General features: G+C 42.1%; 1 protein-coding gene across 1 annotated transcript in view; it reads right to left on the bottom strand.

Annotated features, from left to right (window-relative positions):
* The window catches only part of Lin9 (lin-9 DREAM MuvB core complex component), a 40,346-nt gene extending 28,665 nt beyond the window's left edge, over window positions 1-11,681 (bottom strand). The window contains exons 1-3 of the mRNA XM_013017345.1: window positions 11,655-11,681; window positions 10,089-10,183; window positions 6,910-7,014 (exon numbers count right to left, since the gene is read on the bottom strand). Coding sequence (XP_012872799.1) covers window positions 6,910-7,014; window positions 10,089-10,091 — 108 coding nt within the window. The 5' untranslated portion in view covers window positions 10,092-10,183; window positions 11,655-11,681. The remainder of the gene's footprint in view (window positions 1-6,909; window positions 7,015-10,088; window positions 10,184-11,654) is intronic.
* Between the last annotated feature and the right edge of the window lie 665 nt (window positions 11,682-12,346).

Here is a 12,346-nt window from a genome sequence, read left to right on the forward strand (position 1 = left end):
GGCCCCACGACCAGAAAAAAAAAAAAAAAAGAAAGAATTAAAACCTTTAAAAGGTGATAAGAGCCAGGAAATGGAGACTCATACCTGTTATCGTAACTACTCAGGTGGCTGAGATCTGAGGATTGAGGTTCAAGGCCAGTCCAGGCAGCAAAGTCTGTGAGACTCTCATCTCCAATACACAAATCAAAAAAACTGGAAGTAGAACTGTGCTCAAGTGGTACAGCACTAACCTTAAGCACAAAAGCGCTAATGACAGGTCCTTACCAGGACCCACATCAAAAAAGGAAAAAGGTGATTAGGTGGTAAGGACCCTGCCCTCATGAATGGGTGGATCCATTAGCAGATAAATGAGTTCTGAGAGTGGCTTTAACTACCAAAGCAAACTCCCCCTGAGACCCTCACTCCTTTACTTGGCCTGTGACACACCATACCACACCTTAGCAAAAAGATGGCCCTCATCAGATGGTGAGCAGATGCCAGCCTTCCAAAACTTCTAGCCTCCTATACCTCCAAAACTATGAGTCAAAAGCAAACTTTTCTTTTTTCTTTTCAACAGTCCTTGGGCTTAAACTCTGGGCCAGGGCACTGTCCCTGAACTTTTATGCACAAGGCTAGTGTTCTACCACTTAAGCTACAGCTCCACTTCCAGCTTTTTTTTCTTTTTTTGGGGAGGGGGTAGATTTTAGTGGAGATAGGAGTTTCACCAACTTTCCTGCCTAGGCTGACTTCAAACTACAATCTGCAGACCTCAGCCTCCCGAGTAGCTACGATATCAGATGTGAGCCACCAGAGCTTGGCTCCAACCTCTTTTCTTTATAAATCATTCCACTGTTGGTAGTGAGTTGCAGAAACAGAAAACTGCCAGACACTTGGCAGAATGGTTTTCTTTCGACTCCAAAAATCCTAAGCAGTTAAGGACTTCAGTTCAAAGCCAGCCCAGGCAGACAAATCCAAGAGACTCATCTCCAATTAAGCAGTAAAAAGCCAATGCTGTTGATGGTTCTTGCCTGTAATCCTAGCTACTTCAGAAGATTGAGGTTTGAGGATCAAGGTACAAAGCCAGATTGGGCAGGAATGTCCATGAGATTTTTATCTCCAATGAAACATGAATAAAGCCACAAAAGGAGTTGTGGCTCAAATGGTAGAGCATTAGCCCTGAGCAAAAAAGTTCAGACAGCGCCCAGGCCCTCAGTTCAAGCCCTAGAACTGGCTCACAAAAAAAGTCAAAACTAGTGTTGTGGCTCAAGTGGTAGAGCACCAGCTATGAGTAGCAAAAAAGCTGACTGAGGGCTGAGGGTGTGGCTCAAGTGGTAGAACAACTGCTCTGCAGGCACAAGGCCCTGAGTGCTAACACCAGCACTGCCATTCGCTGAGATCTGAAGATTGAGGTTCAAAGCCAGCCAGGACAGAAAGTCCAAGAGGCTATTGAGAGCTCAAGGGCCTGAGTTCATGCCCCAGGACCAGCACAAGAAAAATTATACATGGCTAGGATTACAGGTGTAAGGCCACCAGTAGCCTGCTAGAAGTGTTTAACCTCTAGAACAACCATGGTATCATAAAATAATGTTACCACACATACGTAGAAACTAGATGTAAAATATAATGATAACCTCTATAGGATTCTAGGTATCCACACAGTCAGACTAGAGGAGGATACTCTTAGGGGACGAAGTTAAAGGTGTAACTTCTCTGAACATTTAAGATACTATTTATTACCAGGTGCTGGTGGCTCACGCTTGTAAATCCTAGCTACTCAGGAGGCAGAGGTCTGGGGATAGACATTCGAAGCCAGGTTGGGCAGAAAAGTCCCCATGAGACTTATCTCCAATTAATCACTCAAAAACCGGAAGTGGTGCCATGTCTCCAGTGGTAGGCTAGTACCTTGAACACAAAGAGGCTCAGGGACAGCAACCAGCAAAAACAACAAAATACTATTTATCAAAGAATTCCAGGAAATGGAACATGGTATTTTTTTGTTGGTAGTGTTGGTAGTGATGTTTAGTTTTTGCTTTTTGTTGGGGGGGGAGAACGGGACAAAGGGGAGGCACAGAAAAGGAGAAAGGTGGGGTGAGCAAATGCAATCATGTTATTCAGTATACAACAGGTAGAAAATGAACCATGTAATTTGTGGGCAGGGATGAGAGGGGAAATGAGAGAAAGTGAAGGAGGGGTGACACACCATATGTTTGTTTATTTTTTTGGTTGGTCGTGGGGCCTGAACTCTGGCCTGGGCGCTGACCTAAGTACTTCAGCTCAAGGCTGCCCTCTACCACTTGAGCCACAACTCCACTTCCAGCCTTTTCTGCTCATGTGATACTGAGGAATGGAACTCAAGGCCTCATGGAAGGCGAGCACTCTACCACTAGCCACCTTCCCAGCCCGCAGTGTGTTTATTTTAGCAACAGTCAGGGCCTTGAGCTTGCCAAGTAGGCACTGTACATTTGATGTATTCCCCAGCATTTTTTGCTTTTTTTTTTAAACATTTTAAAAATTGTTATTATAAAGGTGATATACAGAGGGGTTACAGTTACATAAGTCGGGTAATGAGTATTTCTTTTTTTTTGTTTGTTTGCCATGGGGCTTGAACTCAGGGCCTCAGCACTGTCTCTGAGCACTTTTGCTCAAGACTAATGCTCTACCACTTTGAGCTACAGCTCTACTTCCAGTTTTCTGGTTAAATGGAGATAAGAGTGTCACTGACTTTTCTGCCCAGGCTGGCTTTGAACTGTGATCCTCAAATCTCAGCCTCCTGAGTAGCTAGGATTTCAAGCTTGAGCCACCAGCGCCAGCTATGAGTATATTTCTTTTTGGACAGTCACCCCTTCCCTCACTCTCCCCTCGTTTTTCCCTCCCACCCCACCCACAAATTGTATAGCTCATCTTCAACACAGTGTCCAGTACAAGTACTTTTGCTTTTTTAAAACAGGGTCTTGAAATTTTGCCTGGGCTGGCCAGGACCACGATCCTCCTGCTCCTACTTCTCCACTTACGGGAATGATGGGTGTTCACCGCCACGCTCACTTTTGTGTATGTCTATGCCAGTACAGGGTGCCTCGCACTCTTTGGTCAGCTTTTTTCACTCAGGGATGATGACTCTATCTACCACTTGATGCACCCCTTCAGTTTTGGCTTTCTGCTAGTTAATTAAAGACAAAAGAGTCTTACAAATTTGTCTACCAGGTTGGCTTCAAACCATGATCCCCAGATCTTAGCTTCCTAAATAATTAAGATTAAAGGCTTGAGGCAATTGATACCCAGCTATGACTTTTTTTTTTTAACTGGTTAAGATGGGAGTCTCAAGAACTTTTACTATCCTTGGTAGCTAGAATAACATGCGTGAGGCTCTACATGTGTAGAAAGGGGTCTAATTATAATATTTACATATCACATACATATAATGTACTCTGATCAAATCCACTTCATCTTTATCCCTTTTTCTCTTCCTTCCCTTTTTTTTTTTTTGTCGGTCGTGGGGCTTGTACTCTGGGCTTGGGCACTGTCCCTCAGCTCTTCAGCTCAAGGATAGCGCTCTAGCACTTGAGCCACAGCACCACTTCCAGTTTTCTGAGTAGTTTATTGGAGATAAGAGTCTCATGGCCTTTCTTGCCCTGGCTGGCCTTGAACCACGATCCTCACATCTCAGCCTCCTGAGCTGGGATGATAACAGGTGTGAGCCACCAGCATCCGGCTCTTCCTTCCTCCATTTTAACAGGTTTTTAAAAGCAGGTTTCATTATGCTATTTTCACACACACACACACACACACACACACACACACACACAATTTACTTCTACATATTCACCACCTGTCACTTTTTCTTTCCCCTTCCAACCTCTCACTGGTTGTCTCCCACCGATCAGTCTTCTCCACTTTTTTTTTTTTGGTCAGTTGTGGGTCCTGAACTCTGGGCTTGGCTGCTGTCCCTCGGTTCTTCAGCTCAAGGCTAGGGTTCTACCACTTGAGCGACAGCGCCACTTCTGGTTTTTTCTGTTTATGTGGTACTGAGGAGCTGAACCCAGGGCCTTGCGCATGGCAAGGCAAGCACTCTACCACTGAGCCACCTTCCCAGCCCTTTTCCCCACTTTTTACAATCATGTCATGTTATTTTGTATTTTTGTTTTTTTGTGCCAGTGGTGGGACTTGAACTCATCATCGAGGCAATGCTTTGTAGCTTTTTGTTAAAAGCTAGCACTCCACTTCTGGAGGTTGGGTAGTTAACTGGTGATAAGATTCTCATGGACTTTCCTGACTGAGCTGGCTTGGAACCAAAATCCTCAGATCTGAAACTCCTGAGCAGCTAGGATTACAGGCATGAGAAACCAGTGCCCAGCTAATATACGTTTTTAAAAGGTCTAAATTCCACATATAAGCAAAACATGAAATATTTGTCTTTCTGAGCCTGTTATATCTTGTTTACCATGATCTCCAGTGACCCATATTTTTAAGTGGGAATTAGTTGCTCACTGGATATGTATATATATATATGATATAAATTTAATATATATTATGCATGATAGTATCTTCCAGATTTTAAATATAAATACCCATTATAGCAGTTATATTTTTAAGGGTTTATTCAAGAAAAGAAGTTGGATGCCAGTGGCTAACACATGTAATCCAAGGTACTCAGGAGGCTGAGATCTAAGGATGTGGCTTGAAGCCAGCCTGGACAGGAAGGACCATGAGACTCTTATCTTCAATTAATTAGCAAAAAGCTGGAAGTGAAGCTGTGGCTCAGTGGTAGAGGGCTAGACTTGAGCAAAAATACTCAAGGACAGTGCTTAAGTCTTCAGTTCAAACCAAAGCACTGCGCCCCCCCCCCCCAAAAAAGAAGAAAATTGGGAATGACTGTTAGGTACAATGTTTCTGGGGTAATAAAAATGCTCTAAAATTGTAATGATGACTATGTACCAATTACTATTAAAGAGATGGTTTATATAATCATGTGACCTGTATACCAACAGTTTTATTTATTAGAAAGGAAAGCGAGACATTGGAGACGGACTGCCCACCGTTTTATTGTTGGTCTCCATTTCCTAGCTTTCATCTTGTACAAGATACTTAACTTCTTCATAAGACCTTTTATCTGCAAATTGGGAATATAGTAATCTGTATCATGGAGGCTGTTGAATTATTGAAGTCAAGGTAATAGATATGAAATGCTTAGAGTAGGACCTGGACCAGGGTAAGTAATCGACAAAATAGTTTTTATAATTTTTCAGCTCTGAAAGGGTTTTTTTGAGCCAGTACTAGGTCTTAGGTGATATCCTTTAGCTTTTTGCTCAAGGTAGATGCTCTACCACTTCATAAGAACCATAGCTCCACTTCTGGCTTTTTGGTAGTTAGAGGTAATAGTCTCAATGGCCTTTCTTGCCCAGGCTAACTTCAAACCTCAATCTTCAGATTTCAGCTTCCTGAGTAGTTAGGACTACAGGTATGAGCCATGTATGCAGCCTGAATGATATTCTTTAAGTAAACATACACACAAGTTGGGACTGTAGCTCAGTGGTAGAATACTTGCCTAGAATGTACAGGGCCCTGAATTCAGTCCCTAGCACCAAAAGCAAAACAAAATCCTCCACCAAAACATCATCAACAACAATAGAAAACACAGCTGGGCACTGGTGGCCCACGCCTGTAATCCTAGTTACTCAGGAGGCTGTGATCTGAGATTGTGGTTCAAAGCCAGCCTGGGTAGTTAAGTCTGTGAGACTCTGATCTCCAATTAACCACCAGAAAACCCTAAGTGGTGCTGTGGCTCAAGTGGTACAGCACTGGCCTTGAGCTGAAGAGCTGAAGGACAGCACCTAGGCCCAGAGTTCAAGCCTTACAAAGGACAAAAAACAAAAAATAGACAAAATGTAACACTTAGAGGATATGACGATAATAGAACGATAATAGAACAAACCATATCACATTAAATGAATGAAAACTGCAACAACAACAACAAAAAAAAAACTAGGGATATAAGATCAAGATTAGAAAGAAAACCAGTCAGATATGAACCCACACACTCGGAGAAGTCTCTCACATCTGTCGTGTGCTGTGTGTGCTCTGTATTGCTCATAAGTATAAACTACCACACAAAACACTCCTACAGGGAGTGATGTGCCTGAGGGCAGTGGGTAAAGCGAGGACAGGACAATTTAACAGTCATAAAGACAAAAGTTGGGCTCTCCCAAAATCAATCGCCATTTAACTATGGCCTACATTCATTTGACCCTGCATCGAGTACCTACCAAACCAGAAGTGGCACTGTGGCTCAAGTGATAGGGTGTTAGCCTTGAGTACAAAGAAGCTCATGGACAGTGCCCAGGCTCTGAGTTCAAGCCCTAGGACTGGCAAAAAAAAAAAAGGAATTCTGAGTTTGCCCTGGCATTTTCCTCTTTCAGACAAAGTCTTCAACAAATCTATCACTTTGGTAATAGAAGTAAACATTTCCTCCTCTTATTTACATATAAAACTCAAAACTGATTCCACTTTGCCAAATCCATTTGCTTAATGTCCATTATCTTCATGCTTATAGATGATAACTGGCCTTCTACACTGGTTTAAAGTCAACCAACAAGCTGGACATCCTAGTTACTCAGGAGACTGAGATCTAAGGATCACAGTTTGAACCTGCCCAGGCAGAATAGTCTTTGAGACTCTTATCTCCAATTAACCCCAGAAAGTAGAGGTATGGCTCAAATGGTAGAGCGCTAGCCTGGAGTTAGCTCAGCACCCAGGCTCTGAGTTCAAGCTCCCATACTAGCACACACACAAAAAAACAAAAAATCCACGAAATCGTCTATGTAACTACAACAGGAACAGAGTTATTTAAATACTGACTTAAGATAAATATACACTTTATCATGTTTACTCACTGCTTACTTCTATTTAATGAAACAAAAGCTTAGCACCACATACCTGCGGAACCATTGCAACCCTTTGGTTTCTTTTAGGTGACTTGGTATTTATTTGTCTGTCATCTTCATCAGAGAAGAGTCGACTTCGTTTTGAATTTCTGAAAGGCTATGATAGAAATTTTTCATCTAATAAACATGTGTCAATTTTGTTCCAAAACACAATCCTGTACTTGGAAAATACAGCTAATTCTGATTATCAGCAGTATGGAAGGATTAAGTATGAGCAGTACAAAGCACTCAAAGCCAAATATAAATAATCTTAGATTTAGAAAGCATTAACATATACATCCTGGTAGCTTTGTTTACAAATTTCACTTGATGATTAGAATTAAAAGCCATGTCTCTGCATCATACCAGCAACCAGTAACAGTGAAGACAAGAAATCCCAGTTCAAAATATGTTGGTTAGCCAGGCGCCGGTAGCTCATGCCTGTAATCCTAGCTACCCAAGAGGCTGAGATCTGAGGATCACGGTTCAAAGCCAGCCTGGGGAAGGAAAGTCCGTGAGACTCTTATCTCCAATAAACCACTAGAAAACTGGAAGTGACGCTGTGGCTCAAGCAGTAGAGCGCTCGCCTTGAGCTGAAGAGTGCAGGGTCAGCACCCAAGCCCAGAGTTCAAGCCCCACGACAGACCCCTCCCCCCGCAAAAAAATGTTGGTTAATACCAACAGAGTGTATTTCATGATGTTCGGTGCACGGGCTGAGCTGGTCAAGGACAGTAAATAATCTAGGGGAGTATCCAAATATGTAACATATTGCATCTGCTGTCAAAAATCGCTAACAACAATTTTTTTTTCCTTTTTCCCAGTCAGAGGGCTTGAACTCAGAGCCTGGGCACTGTCCCTGAACTTCCAGTTTTCTAGTAGTTATTTAGAGATTAAGAGTCTCACAAACTTTCCAGCCCAGGCTGGCTTTGAACTATGTTCCTCAGATCTCAGCCTTTTGAGTAGCTAGGATTTAAGGCCTGAGCCACCAACACTTGGCTGTTAACAATATTTCTTTGCCAGTCCTGGGGCTTGAACTCAGGGCCTGGGCACTGTTCCATGAGCTTTTTTGCTCAAGGCTAGCACCCCAACATTTCTATTTGTAAATAAAAATACAAAATATGGGGCTGGAGATGAGATTCAGCAGGATCCCATCATCTTAGTACATGTGAGGCTCTGAGTTCAAAGCTCCAGTACTTTCCCCACCCCGCAAAAGAAAATAGAAGACACGTAATAAAGAATTGATAACTATAGAACTAAAAAGAAAATGAGGGACTGGGAATGTGGCTTAGTGGTAAAGTGCTTGCCTAGCATGCATGAAACCCTGGGTTTGATTGCTCAGTATCACATAAACTAGAAAAAGCCAAAAATGGAGCTGTGGCTCAATTGGTAGAATGCAAACCTTGAGCAAAAAAACAAGCTCAGGGACAGTGCCCCGGCCCTGAGTTCAAGCTCCAGAACTGGCCAAAAAAAGAAAAGAAAAGAAAGAAAAAGAATTGAGTATTGAAAGTACACAAGAGTCGAGCACCAGTGGCTCATACCTAATATTCTAGTTACTCAGGAGGCCAAGATCTGAGGATTGAGGTTCAACGCCAGCCCGGGCAGGAAAGTCATTGAGATTCTTATCTCCAAATAACCACCAGAAAACTGGAAGTGGCGCTCTGGTGCCAAGTGGTAGAACCTAGCCTTGAGTGAAAAAGTTCAGGGACAGCTCCCACGCCCTACATAAAAGACCCATGACTGACAAAAGAGAAAAAAGTACATCACTGAAGGGTCTGTAATAGGGAAAAATGTAAAGTCCAGCCTAGGTTTAAATGTTTGAGAACCACCTTTTTTGTTTTTCCTTGGTGCTGGTCCTGGGTCTTGTACCCAGGGTCTAGGTACTGACCTGAGATTTTTTTTCTCAAGGTTGAGCTACAGAACCACTTCCACCTTTTTCTGACTAGTTTAATGGAGATAGAGTGTCAAACCTTTCCTGTCTGAACTGGCTTTGAACTACAATCCTCAGATCTGTCTCTTGAATATCTAAGATTACAGGTGTGAGCCAGCAGCTCTCTGCTTGAGACCCATATCTTTTTTGTTTGTTTGGTAGGTTGTGAGGCTTGAACTCTGGGCCTGGGCGCTGTCCCTCAGCTCTTCAGTTCATGGTGAGCGCTCTACCACTTGAGCCACGGCGCCACTTCCAAGACCCGCATCTTTTTGCCAAGTGTCCCTTATCACTCAAGACAGCTCTACGGGCTGGGCACCAGAGCAGAGACTTATAAGCTTAGCTACTCAGGAGGCTGAGTTCTGGGGATCATGATGCTATGAAGCCTGCCCTGGAGGAAATCCCTGAGACTCTTATGTCTAATCAACCACCAAAAAGCCACAAATGGAGCTGTAGCTCCACTTACACCATGGAAGTGGTGGACTGTCAGCACTCACACCCTGAGTTCAAGCTTCAGTACTAGCACGCAACACATACACACACAAATGGAGAGCTTTTCAAGGTCACATGGAAGGGAGACAGGTGAACAAAGCTAATTATATACAGGCAGCCTTCAACTGGGTCAAGACTAGATTTTCCAGTCTTGACAGTTAAGTCCTTTCTACCTAGACTCCTTCCCTGGCCAAATACAGAGGAGCAAGGGAAAAATAGATTAGGACAGTTCCTCCCATCTGTGATGGCCCACTGGTCAGGCTACTCCTGTTATCTCTGCCAGCTACAGGCCTGTTTCATGCCTGACCCATGAGATACCTCCTGGCTACCTCTACCTACCTCCCTGGTTGAGCAGGGAAGAAACAGAGTTCCTAAAATTGTTACCAGGCAATTACACACTCACCTTGACTTCCTTTCCAAATGTATTTATCCTTGATCTACACAAGATTTAATATTTCACCAGTTGATGACATACATATCTCTATGCAGGCACGAGAGCCCCATGAAATTTTTTGTACTCTAGTAAAACTATGACTTTAGGTTGTCTGCATGTTTTTGCCTTTTGTATTTAAAGAACCTATAATTATTTATCTCATGCTTGATGGTGATAAGATAATCACTGTAGATAATTTATCTCCATAAGCTCAAATTTACTTTATGACAAAGACCCAAGTGCTTGAGTTTGGAAAAATAAAAACCCTGTTATTGTGCTAAGAACTTACACACAATAATAACACAAGCTAGTTATTATTTGAAAAAGTTAACTTATTCCTTACCATTTCTACAGCAGGGCCTGTATTCCTGCCCTTCCAAACAGGAGTTTTCTGTAAAGAACTGTACTTTTCATTCCATGTGTTAGATAAGCTTCCCTCTGTAACAAATAATACTAATAAATTTTAAGTTTGTTCAAAGGATTTCATATCATAAATATGATCTTTTAAATAGTAGAAATGTATTTAAAGTACATACCGGTGTGAATAATATACATTGCTCATAATAACTGCATTTTATTGCAAATAAAAACATCTATATTCTTCTGTTCAGTCTCAATAAAGACATGAAACTTAGTATTAAGCTTCTGCTTTAAAATATGTAGCATCTTTGTTCCCCCTCCCCCCCCTTTTGGGGCTTGAACTTTGGGCCTGGGTGCGGTCTTTCACTCATGGCTAGTGCACTACCACTTTAAGCCACAGTGTTACTTCAAGTTTTCTAGTGGTCAATTGGAGATAACTGTCTCCCGGACTTTCCTGCCCAGGTTGGACTTGAGTCGTGATCCTCAGATCTCAGCCTCCTGAGTAGTTAGGATTACAGGTGTGAGAGCCTGGCTGTTCCCTTCTTTTTGACATTTAGTTATTCTTGTACTCAATTCCATGATCCCATAATTCTCTAGACAATTCTGACTAAAGCAAGGAACAGAAATAGGAAAGGCCTCTTCCTTCAACTTTGAATTTGCAACACATATCTCAATGTTTTTTGTTTCAATAGTTCAAAGCCAGCCCGTGCAGGAAAGTCCGTGAAACTCTAATCTCCAATTAACCACCAGAAAACTGGAAGTGGTGCTGTGGCTCATGGTAGAGTGCTCGCCTTATGCTGAAGGACAGCACCCAGGTCGAATTCAAGCCCCACAACTGATAAAAAACAAAACCAAAAAACAAAAACAAAAAAATTTAGTGCAGTATTTCAAAAAAAAATTCAAAGAAATGTGCTATACATACAGGAAAAACCCAATCAAATAAATGATTAGATATGAAAATTAAGGGGAGGCTAGGAATGTGGCTCGGTGGTACAGTGCTTGCCTAGCATGCATGAAGTCTTGGGTTTGATACCTCAGTACTACATAAACAGAAAAAGCCAGAAGTGGCGCTGTGGCCCAAGTGGTAGAATGCTAGCTTTGAGCAACAGAAGCTCAGGGAACAGTGTCCAGTCCAGTTCAAGCCCCAGGACTAGGAAAAAACAAAAAGCCAGGCTTAGTGGGTCACACCTATAATCCTCAATCTCAGGAGGCTGAGATTAAGAGAATTGTACTTTGAGACCAGATCAATCTGAGACCATCAGCTCATGGTTATAAGCACCTGTCATTACAGCTATGCAAGAAGAATAAATAAGAGGATCACATTCCAGATCAAACTAAACATCAACATGATACCCCATCTCAAAAATAACTAAAGTAAAAAAGTCTGGAAGTATAACTCAATTGGTACAGTGCCTGTTTAGCAAGTGTAAGGCCCTCAGTTCAAACTCCTAAGGAGTTATCAAGACAATTCCTCTGAAATCCTAGGGTTATTTTTTTATGAATTAAGTTTCTAACACATAAATATACCTAAAACAAACATAATCCTTACCTTTTAAACTGACAAGGGCTTTTGCCGAAGAGCCTACAATATAAAAAAAAATGATTATTTTATAAAGTAAGAGAAAAAGAACTTGATTTGGGGGCCAAAGTAATCCATTTAGTTTGTATAATGGTGAGTTTGAAATGACAAATGAATATACAATTTGAAAAAACTGGTAGACAATGTAAGCTTTATACCTGAATTCAAGACAGGATAAGGAAGAACTGGAAAGAAACATTTGGTAAAGCGCTGGAAACCATTCTAAGGAAAATGTAGAGAGGAAAAAGGAGGTAAGAACAGAAATAATTTTGGATCCTCATTCCAAAGTGCTCTGGTGAAGAAAAAAAAGGAGAAAAAGAACTGACATTTATTGAGCCCAAGAGCTGAGGAGGTCAGAGGAGGTAGAGAAAATAAAACATGGAAATAATCCTAGAACTGACATAGTGCGTTTGAAGTCCCTTGAAAATCTCAAATACAGGCACGTGCAACACTTAAGATCCATGCTAGAACAGCCACCAGGGGCTAGCCTAATAAATGTGGAGGAGCCGGCGCCTGCAGCTCACACCTGGAATCCTAGGTGCTCAGAAGGCTGAGCTCTGAGGATCATGATTCAAAACCAGCGAGGGCAGAAAAGTACATGAAACTCTGATCTCCAGGGGCTGGGAAGGTGGCTCAGTAGTAGAGCGCTTGTCTTGCATGCA

This window comes from Dipodomys ordii, unplaced genomic scaffold (genome assembly GCF_000151885.1).
Source record: "Dipodomys ordii isolate 6190 unplaced genomic scaffold, Dord_2.0 Scaffold35, whole genome shotgun sequence".
Lineage (NCBI taxonomy): Eukaryota > Metazoa > Chordata > Mammalia > Rodentia > Heteromyidae > Dipodomys > Dipodomys ordii.